This window comes from Onychostruthus taczanowskii, unplaced genomic scaffold (genome assembly GCF_017590055.1).
Source record: "Onychostruthus taczanowskii isolate IOZ18803 unplaced genomic scaffold, ASM1759005v1 scaffold6, whole genome shotgun sequence".
Classification (NCBI taxonomy): domain Eukaryota; kingdom Metazoa; phylum Chordata; class Aves; order Passeriformes; family Passeridae; genus Onychostruthus; species Onychostruthus taczanowskii.
The window spans coordinates 3,561,402-3,581,252 of record NW_024503679.1 but is presented as its reverse complement, the minus strand read 5'-3'; the positions used below and the strand labels follow the sequence as shown (position 1 = coordinate 3,581,252).

At 41.3% G+C, this 19,851-nt stretch overlaps 1 protein-coding gene across 1 annotated transcript in view; it reads right to left on the bottom strand.

The window, feature by feature from the left end:
- Positions 1 to 156: 156 nt before the first annotated feature.
- The window catches only part of MTMR10 (myotubularin related protein 10), a 36,059-nt gene continuing 16,364 nt past the window's right edge, over positions 157 to 19,851 (bottom strand). Inside the window, exons 6-16 of the mRNA XM_041418384.1 lie at positions 13,276 to 13,366; positions 10,757 to 10,931; positions 10,270 to 10,357; positions 10,012 to 10,100; positions 8,909 to 9,039; positions 8,714 to 8,783; positions 8,470 to 8,540; positions 7,358 to 7,527; positions 5,923 to 6,093; positions 4,923 to 5,105; positions 157 to 4,413 (exon numbers count right to left, since the gene is read on the bottom strand). Coding sequence (XP_041274318.1) covers positions 3,814 to 4,413; positions 4,923 to 5,105; positions 5,923 to 6,093; positions 7,358 to 7,527; positions 8,470 to 8,540; positions 8,714 to 8,783; positions 8,909 to 9,039; positions 10,012 to 10,100; positions 10,270 to 10,357; positions 10,757 to 10,931; positions 13,276 to 13,366 — 1,839 coding nt within the window. The 3' untranslated portion in view covers positions 157 to 3,813. The remainder of the gene's footprint in view (positions 4,414 to 4,922; positions 5,106 to 5,922; positions 6,094 to 7,357; positions 7,528 to 8,469; positions 8,541 to 8,713; positions 8,784 to 8,908; positions 9,040 to 10,011; positions 10,101 to 10,269; positions 10,358 to 10,756; positions 10,932 to 13,275; positions 13,367 to 19,851) is intronic.

The following is a 19,851-nucleotide window of genomic DNA, read 5'->3' as shown; positions in this document are numbered from 1 at the left end:
GCAGACCCTATAATAGAAAATAGCAAGAAATAAGATAATTTGCACATCATTTTTATTAATCATCTTTCTATAGCACAGTGTCCATGCTATTCTTGGAAAAAACCACGCACACACAATTTTTTTTTGTTAGGGGAAGGGAAAGAAAACCACCTGAAGTTCACTGTGGAAAGGTACGAACTTTTATTGACTCTAATTTACTTCACATTCACAACTCAGCATCAGGATTTTATAATCTTCCTGCCGCTGCTACTTTACTCAGTAAATCATTATCAGGCACAAAGGTTTTAGTTTCAGTTGAAATGGTGAACTCTAAACCATCACAGCAACAGCATTAGAAACCTACTGCCTAGAGCAATTTGAGGTACAGATTTCTGTCTCTTGGTTAGAGGCAAATTTAAGATTTCGTCCTTTGCTTAAATACATGTTAGAATTTTTTTGGTTTTAATATGTTTCCATCTGAGAATAAGCCAAAAGGTTTGCCCAGCTTGCTACATTTTCATTGGAACACAAGGCAGTTAATTGATCAGAGTGGTATTGCAGGCAGGTGCCCATGAAGCGCAGTGCAGGCCTGGGCAGACACACACACAGAGCTCTCAGTGCCCTTCTGGAGGCCCAGGGCAGCGCCTGGAGGCTGAGGTGCCACCACAGCCCGGCCCTGCACTGGGCCCAGCTGCTGCACTGGGGCTCAGCAGCTGCAGCAGCAGCCGCAGAGCTCCCCCTGTGTGGTACAGAGTCATGACTCAGCCAGGAACAGCTGCAGTAATGCACATTTTCTACAAACACAAAAGGATGAGCTGCTTGGTAGCTTTTCTACTCTTGCAACACAAAAATGGCATTTAACATTATCTTGCTTTAAATGATGAACAGAAATGAAAATTTAAAAATATGTGTACATATATATACACAGACATATATATACACACTTGCATGTCAGTATATTCTGTACACAGAAGTAAGACACATACTCCCACCCCAAAATTGCTTTTGAAAGTTATTAAAGATATTCAGAACAGTCCCCACTGACTTGATAAGGCAACTGTGCAGAGTGGAGAATATTCAAAATCAGCACTTGGTACCTGTCCTTCAAAAGTGAATCAGAAAGCATCGAGCTGTTGAACTCAGAGCAAGCAGCAGCATCCACAGGCACAGCAGCTGCTCAGACTCCTCAGCAAGGTCATGCACACAAGGAAGCAGAACCTTGTCTTCAAGTCTAGGGAAAGGTGGAGCCCTTCCCTTCCTCTCTGCAGGAGGTGCCTCTCTGCTTACCTAACTCCCTTTTTGGAATGGTAAAAAATTTATTTTTATGTCTGTTTGGCAAATAGATCTTTTGACAGGTTTTGTTTATTATAAAGGCATATTATTTTTAACCCTCTCCCATGCTATATATATAAAATACAAAGTCCCTCTGCAGCATCTGTACACATCTTAGAACTGAAATGTAAAAATGTGTGAAATCTCCTTATAAAAGACAGTTATGTTTAAATATAGTACCCATTTTTCCCCCAAAGGGTACTAGCCTAAACATTTTTTTAATTCCACCAGCTGCTTTTGTGGAGTAATTTATTTACACATTTTTGGTACCTTTAATCCAAAGAAGTTATACTTTTAAGGAAAGAAAAAAAAAAGACATTATAGTTTTAACTGTCATTTTAAAGGAAAAAAAATTGGTACCAAAAGACACTAAGCACACAGGTTGAGGTCTTTATGTCAAGTATCAGGCCAGGGAAAGCAGTGAGCTAATGGGAAAAGAGGAATGGCAAAAGCAAACATCTGAATAATGAACAAGTGAGATGACTACTCCAGCAAGCTTGGAAATAAACACAACTGGTTTGTGGACCATTTAACATGCTCAGCTCATCTTGCAGCATAATTAGGCAATTGAGGTGAATACATGTTTTTTCCTCACAAACAGTTGCCCAGAAGTGCCTGGCATTGTGTCACAACAGCCTGTGCCTGCCCACGTTGTGCACAGCACACACACAACAGCTTCTTTGCATAGGAACAGGGTTTGGAAGTTTGGGAAGGTAAAAAAGGAAGCCCCCTCCCCTGACATTGTTCACCTTTGCATTGGCCCTGCCTTGCTTCCCTCTCCAACCCCAGCAGTGCAAGCACAGCACAGCCTTGGAGGTCAGAGAGCAGCCTGGGAGCCAAGCCCCACTTTGTGATTTAGGCTGTGCTAAAGAGCAGTTTGGGTTTACAAAGATCTCCAAATCCTATCCCCTCCTCTTTTTTTAAACTCGAATACACTGCACATTCCCATCCTGCAGCTTTCTTTTTTCCCCACTGAGAAAACTGAGAGCAGCTCTGAGTCCATTGTAGAAGGCCTTTGGTGCCCTAAACTGGTGAGGCAATACCTGGACAGAGGCTCCGTGTCAGTTCAACAGTGTTGGTGTTTATACAGAAATATTTGAATACAAAATACAGCCTCGCTGTTCAGAGAAGGCAGCTGACAGGAGCCTTCACCTATGAGAACGACACATCACTATCTCTCCAACCTCCTGGAATTCTTCACACTCCTGCCTTTCTCCCTGTGAGTCCTTTTGTGGCACAGCATCCAGGGAGAGGCATCATTTAAAAAGCTTTCAGAACAATGAGGAGGCTGCTGCATTAAGCAGAAGGAGGCTGTTGGATGCAATTCCCTCAGGCAGTGCTTCATTGCACTGTCCCTACGGATGTGCAGTCTGCAAAAAGAAGGCACCACTCACTGCTCTTCTTGCAGCACCTGCACCCCTTGTGGAAGTGGCAATGAGGAGCCACTGCTCCTTTCTGGAACCCGGCAGGGCTCAGGTATGAGTTCTGCTATAAGCTACTTCATCCTGCAAAAAAAATGAGGAGAGGGATGGGGGGGATCAGGATCTGTGCAGGGATATAATGCTGAGTATTTGAGATGCTCTTATAAAAAGGTGAGGATCTTGTGGGACTTACAAACAAGCTTAACCTTAAAGAGGGAACACCTGCAGCTTCTTCTGGATGCCTGTTGTTTCCAGAAATGGAGAGGGGGAAGTGGGGGATGGAACAATTACTTGCCACAACAATCTGTTTTAAAAAGTTGGGGGGGGTGTCAGCTGCATTAGAGTAATCCTGCTACTGTTTCCTCCCAATTAAAGGCACTTCTAAAGCTACTGAAATACCATATCTACAGTAAATGTTTTAAGGTTAACAGTGCATTGTCCTGTTGTGGATTTCTGTAGTCTAAAGTCAAGCTCATGACAAAGAGCACAAATCTGGCTAATTGTTAATGAACATATTTTGGGGACAGAAAGAAAAGGGAACAACCCTTCCATGGATACACTGCATTAGCACAATGTAGGGTGATCAGTCATGGAACATTAGTATGTTTGTATCTATGCAAGTAAGTATTACTCCTGAAGAGGCAGTCTGATGAAATAGTACATTCCCAGATTTCAGCTGTCAGTTCATCTCCACTGCACTACTTTGGCTTTCCAGCTGTTTTATCAAAGGGTCACTCCAGTCACTATCTGGGAAAACAAAGGTATTTCAAGCAGAGCCCTCACTAACAACCACACCAAGCCTGTCAATTAGCTAATGAATGCTCTATCACTTGTAATGAGCCAAACCCCCAAGAACAGGAGGAATTGGGGAGCAGAAGCCCCAGCAGATGAGAACTGCTGAAGACAAAATTGTGCGATTTGAAGCATGACTTGCCTTGCTTTTAAATATTTGTGCAAATCTTACGTAATGTTTGTATATAAAAATTATTACAGCTTTCAATGCCGCATTTAGCAGTGTTAAGTTAGAAAAGACAAAATGATATGCTGTATTCTCACCAAACCTTTAAACCTCCACATCACCTCAGTCTTCATTTGCAAGTGTCTCAGTGGATAGCCAGATTTTGGCACCACTTAAAAATTTGCTTAAAGGTGTTCCCAAAATGCTCCGTCTGCATAGGTTCCCTACAGGAGAAAATGGGAACGAGGAGGAGAGAAAGTCTGGGGTGCCCGAGGTGTCATTTAAACCATTTGCTCTGAAGTACATCCTGCTTTGATCCAGTTCTGAGCAGTGGCCTTGCAAGGAGGAGTTGCTCTTGTACTGCCGCAGGCTGCGGTTTAACATGTCCACCTCGTCTGCCAGCAGGGAAACTCTGTGGAAAGCGGTGATGGAGCCCCCGTGGTTGATCTGGGCCTCGGGAACCCAGCGGAAGTAGCAGAGTTTCCACAGTTTTATTTGTGTTCCAGAGAGATGGGGCAGAATGACGCCGTGCAAATCAACGGGCTTTGCAAACCAGTCTCTGAAGTACTGCTCCATACTGTGGCTCTGCCCTTCTGCTGACTGGAAAAACTCCGGCTTCAATTTTAGTATCAGAGAGTTTCTTCTTGGAAGGAACTCCTGCTCACCGATGATTCCGTTTTTTATTGCTGGAGGGACACCTCGCAATGTGGAGCTGTAGTTTTTCTGCAGAAAATAAATACTGGTAATTTTCCAGTTCTACGTTCATCGGAATAGCAAATTTCCCTGAACTGCCAGGGTGCATCATCCAGACAAATGCTGTGACCTTTAAATAGTTCTGAGCTTCTGAGTCACTGCTGCAGGGCTCACAGGGTAAACTGTGGCCTTTAAAAAGAAATACATATGGCTTTTTGTAGCAACAAATGATTGACTTATAATCAGTATTTACCAAAAATACTGACAACCCCAGGGGAAAAGTGGCCTGTCATCACTTTTCCAAAGGTGAAATAATGCAACTGTTGGCAGTGACTCAGCCACATCAGAAAATATCCTAAAACACAAAGCTCAACAATTTACATCGCTACTTCTACAGAAAATAATTTCTTTAGGCTGGGAAGCCAAGATAATGAAGGCTCCTACTGCTAATCCAAGGGCACCTGCAGCCTCCCCAGCAGGACCCCTGAGTGTGAGCACAGCCCCAGGCCCAGGCACAGCCCCTCAGAGCCCCCCAGTACCTTGGAGCGCTTGAAGGTGCGGAGGGCCCCGTTGTGCACGCTGGGCGTGCTCTTCCCGATGTACAGCGGGTTGTGGAACAGCAGCCGGTCCCGGCTCGTGAACTGAAGAGACCAGTCCCAAACACAAGGAAACCTGAGGCCTTTCTCATCACCCAGCTGAATATTTTTGCTTATAGCAAATTCCTGCAAGAAGTTAACAGGCAGATTAAAATCAAAGAAAATGGGCTTCTTCATCAATCTTAAAACCAGCGTGTAACTACTGGGCAAAGAGGAGCAGGGTAGCACAACAGAGCAGCAAGACAGCTGAAGAAAACAGTTGCTCTGCATTTGTGCAGTTACTTTTCAATTCTATTAAATTGTTTGTTGGTTTACTCTTAACCCCCAAACTGGCATTTTGAGAATTCACCAACAGTCCCTCAATGCTCTACTTCTTTGTAAAGTTGCTACCTATAACTTTAAAGGGAAAATATTTAATGAAATAGGTAAGTTTCACTTTTATCAGCCATCAAATGTTTTCTACACACAGTTCTGATAAGTTTGTTTTCAAAAACAAATTTAAGTGTTCAGTTTTCTAAGTGCCTCCATTGTGCATTACTATTGGAAATTTATGCAGCATCTCCAACTTTTTCAACTATTTAAACAATTATGTCAAGAGATTTCAAAGTTTGCCTGAAGCGTGAAATTCTGTTTATTGCCTGCCATTCTACTTTCTGAGTTCCAGATACAGATTTGCTTCCTAGAGGAGTACAAATAACAATGTAGAATAGCAACATTTTCCTCAGGAAAAGAAGCAACAAATAAATTCAATAGACTTTCTTCTTGAATAGTTAGTCACTGTCTCTGCACAGACCACCTGAAAGTCATTACGGTTGTATTCGCCACAAACAGAGTGTGACAACTGGAAGGACACACGGGAAGCATTTAACTGGGATGCTGTTCTTTCCAGAGGGGCAGGCTGCAGCCTCCTGCTGGACAAGCAGGTGCAGCCCCTCCTACTCACAGTGCTTTCCTTGACTCGCTGGTGAGGGCAGTTGAAGAGGAAGGTGCCGAACAAGGAGATGCGGGCGCTGTCGTACAGGACGGTCAGGTACACCTCGGAGAACTCAAAGGCTGCTGGGTATTGTTCCAGCAGCTGCCAAACGCAGTCAAGGAACATCAAGAACAAAGGAGACTGGCAAAAGAAACAAGGAATGATCAGATTTAACATAAGCTTTTCCCAAATCCCATTTCTTTGCAGTTTTGGTATTTGGCTGTACCATTGGCACGTTACTCAACCACAGGGTAAACTATTGGGAGTATTGCATTTTTCATGATTCTGTGCAACTGTGACACTCTGTATTCCTGTTTAGCCACTTCTTTCTCAGCACTACCTTTGCACAGCTTTCCATTCTGTGTAAAATGGGCTCCCCTCATACTCATGCAGCTGCAAAAATCCTTTCTGCCATCTATATGTCCCTCATAATTTCCAAATTAGTGCTTGTGTTATCCTTCCTTGCCACTTGGCCTTGGTTTTACAATGTATTTTCTTCCTTTGAAATGAGTGGAGAGCTTATGATTCAGCCATGCTAATTTCTCACCACATTTTCTATCTCTTTTCCATAGCAGCCCATGAATTGCAAAAGTATAAACTATCATTTATGTAAAGCTTTAGAAATATTTTCCCTTTTCCATTTTCACTTTTCAATATATCCTTTCCCAGGGCCAAAATAGCTGCTTTTCATGATTTCCCTCTTGGCATCTCATTTCTTTATCCCTTCATGCATTTTCTCTGCTTGGTGCTCAGTGCCCTTGGTTTAAATGTGGTTTCCATGCTCTGGGGATGTTCCTGTTCTGTGACTCTGGACACTGTTCCTGCAAAAGGTTCCTAAGCTGGGTCCTCCCTGCTTCCACCTGCAGTTAACAGCCCCTCCTTTGCCATGAAGAGGCCAAACAAGAGCTGGCAGCACTGGAAGCCAAGCCCTGTGCTCCCCTCCTTCCACCTCCTGGCAGCCATGTCAACTCTTGCAGCTGCAGGGCTTCTCCAGCAGCTGCCTGCTCTGAAAGCACTGCTGAGTGATAACACCACAGGGATGGAAACAGGGATTGGTAAAACACACAGCAAAACCACCCCCTCCAACCCCACTCCTCACCTCCTTTGGTTTCAATTTGAAATGTGCCTGTGCTAGTGCTTGTAGCAGTGAGATGCTTTCATGTGTAACCCTGAAGCAACATGAAAACCCATTGGACTGCAGCTGGTATTTTACTGATTCTTACTTGGCTACAGAGGGTAAAGAAAAAATATCTCTACCCTGGAAAAAGACTTACTTCCTCTGATACTACTATAATGAGATTTGAAAGCATTGAAACGTATTTTTACTTTTAGATTTCTGTACAAATACGTTCAGGATGGTATCAAGCAGATACTGTGATCACATGCAAATACAATTAATTTTTACCTCTTTGTCAGATCTCTTTAAGTGGTTACACCTATCTAAAAATTGATATCCTGCCATGACCCATTCCTTCTGTATTAGGCTTTGAAATCCAACAATGGTTCGAAAATAGGGATCCAGCATGACTTGAATGAGAGAAGCAGCAAGACAGCTCAGGTCCCGTCCCTCTTCCTCTGCAAGCAACATACAGAAAGTACAGAATACATAAGGTAAATGCACATGTACAGGATTAGATTTCAAAGAGCAAAAAGGTGCAACTAGGTCTCATGTTTTTATTAGAATTTCCTTTAAAATATACTTTTAGATGTTTTAATTGTTCTCATAATTAAAAAAAAAAACCAAACAAACTATAAGAAAATCAAATTTTTTTTCTTAAACTCATACTATACAAAGGGTTCCTGCATATTAAAAAAAAAAACCAAACAAACTATAAGAAAATCAAATTTTTTTTCTTAAACTGAGACTCATACTATACAAAGGGTTCCTGCAGAATCCAGCACACCAGTGCATTCATCAAGAACAAAATACCCACCCAACTGCCTAGTACTTAAATCAAGGAGGAGAGTGTTCATGCTGCTAGAAATTTTCAACATTTTTCCACCCTGAAGCAACTTTTGGAAGGCCATTACACGGGGAGAGTGGGATATACCAGCTGAACAGGTCTTGTAAAAACTACAGAAATTACCAGAATTACAGATATGAGCAAGTTTTTCAGTGTCTTTTCCTCTGAAATATCTGTTTGCACAGACACAAGGAGTGGGCACCGAGTGAAATACTTTTGTCTGTAGAACCTCTGAATTAAACTGATATTGCTTCTGCAGGGACTATTAGCCCAATTAACACAGTACAAAGGTTCACAGTAAGGTTTTGATTCTGTCATCATTATCAGAACAAAACCCACAAAGACTCAAAGCAAAATATTCCTTTGATGCTAAGGACTATACTACAGCTTTGATACATAACAAAATTACTTTCCCTTCTAGCTCCCCAAATGCCTGAGATATTCAGAATCCACGGGGTTTATGTATAAAGATTACAGTTGATTTTATCTAAATCTGTTTATCTACATTATCACAGTAATGCAAATAATTTCAGCATGCTCTGTGTTGTATTACCTTGTAGAACTACAGAAAGGTGCTTACACTCCATCATGTAGACAAGCTCAGCAGAATGCTTAAGAAAGGCTCTAGAGAGGAAAAGAAAGTGATTTAACAGTTAACAGAAATTCACACTCTACAAGAAAAAGATTTGGGTTCTCTATATTTACCTAACTTAGGTATTAAAACAAAGAATCCTTCAAATGATGCACTGCCAATTTTTGCACATTCCATTGAACATCATTTTATTAACGGTACCAACCTAATGTACTCTAACCAGCGAGTGTTTTCCAGTGAGGACAGCCACTTCTCTTCGGTTTCATCAAAAGGGTCTGCAACAGGGACAGTAATTACATTGCAGAACAACTTCCAGTAACAGTCCCTGTCAGCCAGGCTGATTGGAATTCACTGCATGTCAGGAAAACAACCCCCAGAAAAGAAGGAAAGCCCAGCATACCATTGACACAGAGCTGTTTGAGTTTGTTGTGTGCAGCCTGGATTTCCTGGATGTTGGGGAGACACTTGTCCAGGTCAGATTTGTAAACGTCACTTCTCAGGGGATGGCTTCGAGTTATGGCATTACAAATCCTGCAGGAGAAGAATCAGCAGGTTTATTGTTGGAGAGGAAAGAAACTGTCTTCCAAGAAATGTGCCACTGTCTAACTGCAAGCTATTAAACCCATAGAAAACACACACCTCATTCTAAAAAAAGTTTACTTGTTCATGTTCAGGAGATACATTGCTCCTGCCATAAAGCTAGTGACTCAAACAGTTTTGGTATCTGCTAATTACTGAACATAAAAAATGGAAATGTTTTAATGGATCATTAAAACATCACATTTGAGAAATGAAATCTGATGCTGACTGACAGTTAAATAACTTTATTCAGTTTTTGGTTTTCCATCATTTTTAGTAACACTTACCTATGTTAAATGAAGAGAACGTATTTAAAGTTTATGAAGTCAGGAAATCTGACAGGGCTTCAACTAAAATTCAGAGCTCCAGCCTAACACACAATGCAGATGTTTGCACTACTACGAAAAGTCACACTACAAATTAAACCAAAGAACAAAACCCACTAAGCTTGTAAATTACCTACCCAAGGCACTAAATGCCTTCAGTCTTTCATTAAGGACAGCAGATGACAAATATTTCACAGAAATACCATGTCCATTATGATACTAAGTCTATTGAATTGTATTTCCCAATGCCACCAATTAAGGGTTGTTTTTTTTTACTGTCTTGCTGAAGGAGGTAAGAAAATCTCCACCAATGTAAATCTGATCCTTTTATCAATAAATTCTGTCATCTGAATGATTAGCACCCTAAAAAATAAACATACCTCAAAACCTGAAAAGTTATTCAGTATTTGAAACTAGAATGGCCTTGAATAAAAATTGTGCCAGAATCAGATGCAGAGAACAGTCTCTCCAAAGTTCCCACACTACAACACTGCAGTGTCACACAGGGTCACCTCCATTGCCTCCCAGTGCTGTGTCACAGTCACCACTGGTGTTATCCTAACCCTGTGATTGAAGAGTGACACAATGAATCATTTACCTCTGATCAATTCTTCGCTGCTGCAATACATCTTTAATGTTGGCCATTCTCACAAGGGCGCTGCCGTTAGGGTGATTCCAGGACCATAACTAACATGGGGAAAAAAACCAAGAAACAACACAATCGTGCAGGTTAGAGCTATTCTGTACAATTTTTTCCTTGATGCTATGCACAGAACTCTGTTAATTGGCATGCACAGCCCCAGGTTGGATACTGTGCAATGACCAGGAGTAGTACCAGAACAAAGAAGACACTTACAGGCATTCGCCTCCCAATGAAGGAGTAGGAGTACAGCTTCAGGTCTTGATCTGCTAAGGAAGACGGAACCACAAAATATTCTGGAAGGCTTGTGGAAAAAAACATGATAAAAAAGGTTACTTTTCCCTGTGTTTTTTACCATCTTCCCGCAGTGCTGTGACACCAGCTCAGTGAGGCTGTCCCAGAGCAGCCCCTGTGTGTGTCTGCCGCTGTGCTGTGTGAGGGCTCAGCCACAGCACCAGCACAGCCCTGAGGACACCGGTGAGAAACAGCATGTCCCATATGGAAGTACAGAAACACCAAAGCCATGGATGACAAAACATGACATTTCCTTCAGGGACAAGACTTGCAGCATCTTTCTCTGGGGGTCTCTCCAGAGAGCAGCACAATTAAGAGGTGCAGCGCACAGTTGGCTGCAACAGAGGCTGTGGGGCACACAGGACAGGACAGCCCAATTCCCTCCTGCTGGTGTCCAAGAGACACTTACCAAGTGGAGATCATATAACCTTCATTGACTGAGCACACTCTCCACTCAGATGCACCTGTCCTTTTGATTTCTCTATCCCAATCCGAGTAAGTTTCAAACAAAGGAGTCTGCTGACCACTGGCACTGCTGATGCCACCGCCACCACCTCCTGGGTCTATGCCATTCACCTTCTTTGCTAGGAAAAGGAAAGTCAGCAATGCCCATTAAAAAAACAAATAAAAATCAAACTCTTCACCTTCCTAATTACAAAAATAAGCCATTAGCATCAGGACTAGTATTATCTATATTACCTACTGTTGTATTATAAGAAAGCAGTGATTTAATGGCAGCTTGATGATACATAAAGATATCAATGTATTTTTTCCCCGCAATTTCATTAGAAAAGCAACGTAAAATTGGCCTGCTGTGCTGCTTGATAGAAGCCAAGGCATACTAATACTCAGGAACAAATGTTATCTCCAGTCACAGGCTTTCCTTCTTCAATATGCCAAAGTTTACAACATTTTAAAAACGTGAACCCTTTATAGGCTACACATTAATAGCTACCATGTCAAGAAACCAAAACAAAACTTACATAATTTCAGCAACTTTACATGACTGCTGTATTAACAGCAAACAAAAGAAATGGATGTCCATGTTAAAATATTGGGGTTTCCATATAGATTTATATCTACACAAAAAGATGGCCTATAATTTAGTGTTTAGGGACCAGGAGCTTAGAAAGGCTGTTACTATGCAGAAGGATCTCCTTTGCTGGTCATTCTTTAGATGCCAAGGGGACAATCAAAAAGAAATCATATTTTGTTTCTTGACACTTGAAGTACATTTTTAGATGGAAGTGCAATGAACTGAAATTCAGCCCTGTTACCTCCCCCATGAAAGCTCTGAGCCTTATCAAGAGCCTGCCCAAAGGAAGCAGAACAGTGTCACAGCTCTGCTGACATCCCATAACCGGTGTGCTTTCTGTATCTATCAACTTCATTCTTGCACTGGCACTTTGACTACTTAGGATTTTCAGAAGAACACAGGACTAAAATCAGACTGAAGTAGTTCTTCAAAGATGGTAAACAAAGAAATACAATAATTACAAAAAAAAAAGTAAATTTTTCTGTTTAATGGTGGGATATATAACTATCAAATGTAGCCTGGGAAAAAAACAATGTACACATACACCAGAACAATGCAGGCTTTTTATGTTCCCCAGGAAGCACAAAGACAGCATTTCACCTTTTACTTTACGGGGAGTAGCAGGGAGAGAGAGTCATTAAACAGCACTGGAATTGCAAGAGCAAAGCCAGATATCTACGGGACAAACACCAGGGTTCACAACAAGACGAACAACCCAACACAACCCAAAAGAATTTCATATTCTCTTAGGAACTGCAGCATGGCAGAACAACTCTCCTTTGCCATTCTGGTCTGCTGCTCCACAGGAACATTTTTACCCACCTTACGTAATTCTTCCACTAGGTATTTTTCCATACAGTAAATGGTATTTTAAAGAGAGAGTAAAGGCAACTTTGTGACAGCCTAACATTTTATTGCAATTTTATCTGCAATTGGCTTCCTCCCTAGTACTTTATAACATGAAAATACATGGATCTTAATAATTGCCCAAGCTTTATGAGGTAAGAAATTCCATGTGTAATTGTGTGTGCAACATAATAATCACATGCACACTTATTCTTGTGCATGCACAGGGCAGTCATAGAGGCACCTGGATGAAAACCATGCATTGTTTTGCCAATTTGAAGGCCTGATCTCGTAATTCCACAAGGCTCATGTTTTGTAACAGGCAGATCAGTGGTTTCTAGTGCCAGCTGCTGAGTTCAGATCTCAGTACCACAGCTCTGCAGCAGCAGCACGCTCTGGGGGGAGGCTTGTCACCCTACAACTGCTGGCTCTCAGCTGGGGAACACTCAGCAGTGACCGCACAGCGTTACGCTAGAAATCAAGTTCCAAAGGCATCTTTGCAGGCTTACCTAACTGACAAGGTTCACTTGGAGATTGGCCTTGAGCAGAGAGGGTGTGCTCCAGCTCAGCAGGGGTGGTGGAGGTTTTGAGTGGTAAGAACTGCCTAGTAAGCCTCTAGGAAAGAAGGTATGGAGTCCCATGTTGCACAAATCCTCCTGCAATACCACCAGAAGAGAAACTTATTCCCAAAAGAAGGGCAGGTGAGCAAGCCTGCCTGATGGGACATTCACTGGGTACCCAGAGTACCAACAGAGACACACAACAGGAGGATGGAAGCATGAACTGAGAAATAGGAGTATTCATGCTGCCACTGTTTGGCTTTGTTTCAGACAGGAAAGACATTTCTTTGGATTTTGGTCATTAATGTCTATCCCAATGAATGACTTATAACCATAAGGAAGAGGCTGGGTGCAGAACAAGCCGATTTTGTTACCCTTGGAGAAAGCCTCAAACGCTTTTTGCCACTGCTTCTGGACAGAAGTCTTACTAAAAATGCATATTACAAAACAGGAAAAAAAGCACAATCCAAGTACTCTCATCCTTACCTGGATTATGATAGATTTCCCCAACATACTCAAATGCAAAGAGAAGCTGAAGATCCGTTGGCTGAGAATAATGAGCTATTGCAAGGCACACCTAGGAAAGAGACATTTATTACTGTTATTTATATATCTATATAGACAAAAAATTATTGCCCTTAATTGTAACAGTGTCAAATATGCAGAGCTGTGAAAAAACTAAAAGTCAGTCTTTTGATATTTCCTTTAATGAAAGGAGTACTTATCAATCCAGCAAAAGAACCTAGGAGCATGCAGGGTCAGTTCAGAAGGTCCAGCCCAGCACTGTTCTGATAGCAGCCAGCAATCAGTGCTTAGGGAAGAGGAGAAAAACACAGAAACAACATAATGGAATTTTACTGGGACAATTTTAAACAATTAACAGTTCAGGCACGTCCTGAATCAGTATCAGTATTTAACAGTGTTTGACAAATATTTTGGTTACAAAGTTGTCAGTTGGGCCAGGACGTTTTTTATGTGCAACTTCCTTTTAAAAAAACCTTATTGGTTCTTTCCCTAAGATTATTAAAATTAGGAGTGCAGCACGTGATTTAGGATTAGCTCCTAGACTTAAAATTTCATCAAGCACTTCTAGTCTCTGTCTCTTTGAATGCAGATATTCACTAATAAATACAAAAGATTTGACAAAAAAACCTAATGTCTAGAAGAATCAAATTCAGGAAGGAAAAATATCATGTAGAGATTGGTGCTGTTATTCTTCAAATTTCAGGACATGAATGGAGTCTAACTTTGTCCTCTTCCCTCAATATTTGCTTCTGCATTTTACTAAATTGTACCTTTTAACCAGGGACAAAGACACAGTGTAAGCCCACATTCTTATCACCTAAATTGTTTTTCTTTTTTTTTTCTATCTTCCTTTCAACTTTTCCCAACTTTTCATATTTAGAAACACATTTACAAAATTTATTCAGAGTTCAGCAGTTTTGAATATTATTTTTGAAAAATATCCTGTGCATCCAATAAATTGTTTTCTGTTTATGAAGGGAAGTGTCCTTATTGTGATAGACATTACAGAAAGATTTGCACCACAGAACTGAAGGAGTAGCAGTGCTGGCAGCACTGGGTAATGGGAACAAAGCTTGAGAGCTCAGTTATGAGTCTGCATGGAGAAAGTTGCTGTATTTTTATTGTTTGTATGCAACATCCCTGGTGTTATGGAATGTTTACTGTTATTTTGATATACTTTGACTTTTGATGGGGACAGTCCTCATTAATAAAACAGTAATGACAGTAGACTAACTTGAGCTGAAAATGTTGTTTCACAAACACTCAACAAAAAAATTCCAGTTGAGCCTTAGAACAACGGTTTCTTTAACTGTTCTCCCCACACCTTCTGTTCTACAATGAAACTGCAAATGAAAATAGAGGACAGAACATTCCAGGGGTGACAGCTCCCCAAAAAATCCCAAGCAGTACAAGTGTTCCTGGAGAACAGTATAGCAGACTTTCCTAATGAACAGTTACAAGCTCATTTCCAGGATTTGATAAAATGTTTAATGGCATAGCTGGAAGCCACGCACATTTTACTAAATCTTGTGATTTCAGTGTATTAACCAAAGCAGAAGAAGCCAGCTATTCAACTATATTTGGCCACTTCTAACATGTGGCTATCATTCACAATGAAACAAAATGGAAATCTGTGTATATGCACATTTTGACTTCCATACAGTAACTGATTCTAGCAGAGCTACTCCTCATCTTCATTTATGGAGTGAAAGTTGAAAACCTTTCAGTATGCTAATCTACTCTCAAGACTTCAGGACAAACTGCAGGAAAAAAATTCCATTGTGCTGCCAAATAACACAACAGGAATACAGTAAAACCTATTTTTAAATAGCCAGCTGAAATCTCTGTCATTTGCCTGCCACATTTGAAAAAGGAGTATGTGTGTGCTGCATGAAGAGGGATAAAATGGTGGTGGGGGGGAGATAGTAACCATCCAGACCCAGTTCCCCACAAAAAATGAGACCATACTTGTGCTTTTAAATAAAGCAGGAGCTGGAAAATGCTCTGGGTGTTCCATGGAATAGATGTAACTCACACCATGTATTGCATGTGTGAAACAGTCCACCCACAGGTTCAGGACACCTATTTATCTTATTTTAAAAAGTGACAGATTTGTCCTGCTACTGTTTTTATTTTTACATTTTAGAAAAATTCCATTCATAGATACACTAAGCAAGTACTAAAGACATATTAATTTTCTGTTTATTCCTCACTAAATCCCTATAATAGCTTTATTGTCTCAGAGATTCAGAAGACAAGCACATTCCACAGATCTCAGCAGATTATGGCCGTAAGTAGAACGCTCTAAATTGGAAGACAAGCATGTTTTACAGGAAGCGTTCTCATATCAAACTCAAAAATGTTTGGTATTCTTGCCAATTTACAATTGTGTAAAGCTGAAGATATTTAGGCTCAGACAAATAACAAGAGAATAAGCTGCTTGTTGGAAAGTTCATTTATTAAAAGCAGTAAACACAATGGCTGTAGTTATTTCATAGTACAAAAGCCATTTCCCTGCATCAGTGTCCCCTGTTCAACCCCTATCTGAGAAAAATAAATTATACTTTCAGGGCACACCCTCCTCTTCAACAGGAATTTTACCAAGGGCAAGAGCTTCAAAGTATTGCTAATGCTCTTGCAGAGGAGTTGTGAACAACAACATTTCAGATGTTCTAAATTAGCACAGCCCTGGATTTTCCCTCCTTCCTTAAGCCAGGCTACCTGGCTTATGAAGTCTCTGGAAAAACACTGTTTTCCATTGCTACTCAATTCCTATCCCAAGCAGACACCTGTGGTAGGAAGTCACACAAGCAAGACTACATCAAGTCCTACAAACAGGTTTTGTTCATTTTCCTAGGCTGGAAAACCTATAGGGAAAATAAACATTCAGCATTAGGAGAATTTTTAAAATTCATCTACATTTTTAAAAATATCTTTTACCTTTACCCAGTGGCTGTGCCATCCCTGAAGTGTTCAAGACCAGGACAGGGCTTTGAAAACCTGGTGTAGTGGAAGGTGTCCCAGCCCATGGCAGGGGGGTGGAATGAGATGAGCTTTAAGCCAAACCTTTAAAGCCAAATCATTCTGATTCTGTGATTCTGTAAGTTTACTTCTAAAAAAAGGTTTTGTCATCCCCTCCAAAGACAGTATCTTATGCATTCCCAGTGCCTTGAAACAGTACCAATTTTGTGATCTGTATAAACAATTAGAACAAGGTAATAAAGTTGGGGAGGCAGGAGGAACACATTAGAAAGGGTCAGGACCATTTGTCCAAAACTCTTACGAGTTTCATATTATTGTTCATAACAATTAGGGAAAAAAATGTTCCACTCCATCCCAAGTGTTATGACGTAGGAAAGGCTACTTTTGATTGCACAGGAAACAAGACTTGAGATAAAAGATTTTCCTTCTGTTTTGACTGAGCATGTGATTCTGAAACAACTCTCATACTCATTCAAAAAAGCTTCCTGAGAAAAGAACTGAGAGAGTTGCAGAAGAGAAAGGCATGAGAAAATGGAGATATACTCATACATGTAAGGCACAGGGTGTGTGCCATCCTGGGGCACTGCCAAGATCCATGTGCACGGTGAAGCAACACACTGGCCATCACCTAACAGTCAGAAGATCTACAGCCTCACCTTTTCATACATTTTATCTTCTCAGTCTAATGTCCAACACTGCAGTGCCTAAAAAATAGCAGGATTTTTCAGTTTGACTGTTTGCTGTCATTTTTGGAACAAAATAATTCCTTTCCTCTAAGGAATGTGAAATGCTTCTTTTTTTGCACTGCCTAACTTAAGACTTCCCCAACTTGCTTACCCTTGCTTCCCCATCCTCCACTTCCTCCCACACCCATCTGGTTTTCCTTCCTTTGGAGACTCTATTGCTTTATTTTAGAGACAAAACAAAATTAAACTGCTAAACAGCGGTGAGTGCAAATTTCCATTCCTTCTATTTTTCCTTAATGCTTGTTTCCCAAATATCCACTAATAAAAATGAGGAAGAAAATATTTACCTGGCTGACTAATGCTGAGACAGTATTTTATTAGCATGTATTGGCTGCAACAAGTAGTGAGGGTATTTTTCTAACAGAACTGATTTTTAAGCTTCTCTATAATAATTTAACTGAAAATAAATGAATGTGCTCTCACAATGTTTCTGCTTGAAGGCAAAGAAAAAGGCCTCTGAAAGTTCTGCAAACATTACCCATGTGTCTACGTGTAGCCAAGTCTGTCAGTTTGTCCACATCAGAAGCCTGCTTTCAAACTTGGATCCTTCTTTTCACAGCATCCAAAGAGATCCTTGGAAAGAGGATCTTTCTGAGATCCTCAAAGAGAGACTTGGAATAATCTCTATTCTAGTAAGGCAGCTTAATTAGCTATTCTCCCTTATTCCCTATTCAGCAAACAGAGACACTTCCTTAGGAACAGATTACACTCGCTATGCTAACACCAATTTATGTTACTGGATGCTGCCGAGTGTTTCCAGTACGTGCAAGGAACTATGCTTCAAACAAATTCCTTACCTGAATGAAGTAAGCACCTGTTGTCCTTCTAACTATTCCATATATTTAAAGCTTGTTTTGAACATGAATTGCCATGCAGCCCTCCCCGTCCAGAACCCCAATTCCATGGTCAGTCCTCTCCTATGGCACTCTCCCAGTCAGAGAGCAGTGCATCCTCAGCCCACAAGCAGGCTTCCCCTCACATCAGAACTCAGGTACACTCTAAGTCTTGGTCTTCCCTACAAAAGTTACACACACAGAGTTATTTTCAAGTAGATAGCTACCAAAATTTTCTTGTACAAACAGTTGGATGTAAATATAGATTAAAGAGGCCCTTCAGAACTTTAAGGAGGCCTGACCACTGTCTTCTGTTTTTAAACACCAGGACAGCCTTGCTAATATGTACTACCTGAAGGGCAGGAACAGAAACCAGATAAAATCTTTCCATACTCTGGTGCCAGCATGCCATCTAAATGTCAGAAAGAACAAAACAACTCCATTCAATATGCTGTGTAAGACCACTCCAGATGTGTTCACCAGCATCCCAAAATAATTTAAGCAAAATCCTGATATAGGAAAACTGATCTAGGGATCTCATTGTTCTATACATTTATATTTTAATGCTAATAGAATAAATGTTTTCCATAAATAATTATGGAAACATTAGATTAGATTAGCTGAACCTGATCTCCCTTCAGTAAAAGTGCTTCTGTGCTACACCCACGCAAAGCTGCAGTAACCTACCTGATGCATTGAAACTGCAACAGTAACCACACAGCTGATATTTGTACAAGTTTTCTTCCTTCTCACTGAGCACAGGCTGGTATTTGAAAATGGCAGTTGTTACACTTTTGGTCACTGTCAGCACAAGCTCTATAACCACACAGGCTCTGGCTCTCTAGACCTAGCTGTTTTTCTTATCAGAAGAAACCACTTAAGACCATGTAATGATAAATACCTAATGTAAAGGCCTTCATAAAATGGTTTCACTGTTCACTCTTGCATAAGAAAAAGCAGCACAAAGAACGTTAATGAGATGCTGAGTTTATTCTCTCCTCCTCCGGGCTAATCACTCTCCTTTGCTGTGACAGCCAATTAGAAACAGTTGCTGTAAAGATATTGCAGGAGACGGCTGCTCCAGGGGGATTTTGGAGAAGCAGTGCAAAGGAATGACTGCGGAAAGACTGCCAAACGTGCAAGGCTCCAACCAGCACAGGCAGCAGGCAGGGGGCAGCCAGAACAGGGGCAAGGCCGGAGCAGGGCGGTTCGCGAAGGGCTCCTGCCCGCGCATCCCGGGGAGGTGAAGGGGCTGAGCCGCTTCAGCCGCTCTCGGTCAGTAACTGCACACAGACTTACGCCTGGGCAGATGGTCCTCGGGACTTACAGGGCTAAACTCAACCCTGATCCTCCTGAGAAGGGGAACTGTTAAGCTCTGAGAGCAAAGTGGGTCATTCCTTACGGAACGCGGAGCCGAGCGGCAGGAACGCGCTCCCGGCCGCGCTGTCGGCACGGCCCGTCCGGCCTGGGGCAGCCACACAGCCCCGGCAGCACCGGCACCAGCCGGCAAGGAAGGAAATCCCGAGCAATGTACAGAGCCCAGCCACTCCTCCTCTCGACAGTGTACGAGTCTTTGATAACAAAATGTTGAGAAAGAGCCCAGGCTCGTGTAAATTGGACCAAATGCTGATTCCAAGAGCTCGCTGGAGAACGTGCTGTGTGACACCATTAAGGATATCCATAAGGAGTACACTCAACCTCTGGGTAAATTAAGCTTATGACTTTCAGAAAATGTATCAAAGCTTGAAACATTTTCCATAAAAATGCAAACATCTGTTTAACAGCTGCAACATTCTGATCCCAGTCCTTAAAAAGATTTATTTAATAAATTAATAACTTTTAAAAGTAGAACAGATATGACAAGAAATACTGGTTTATCTTATATGCTACTAAACAGTTAATACATCACATTAAATTTTTCCCCTAATAGATTTGACTCCAAATGTATAGATATTCTCCTGTAACAGAATGTGAAT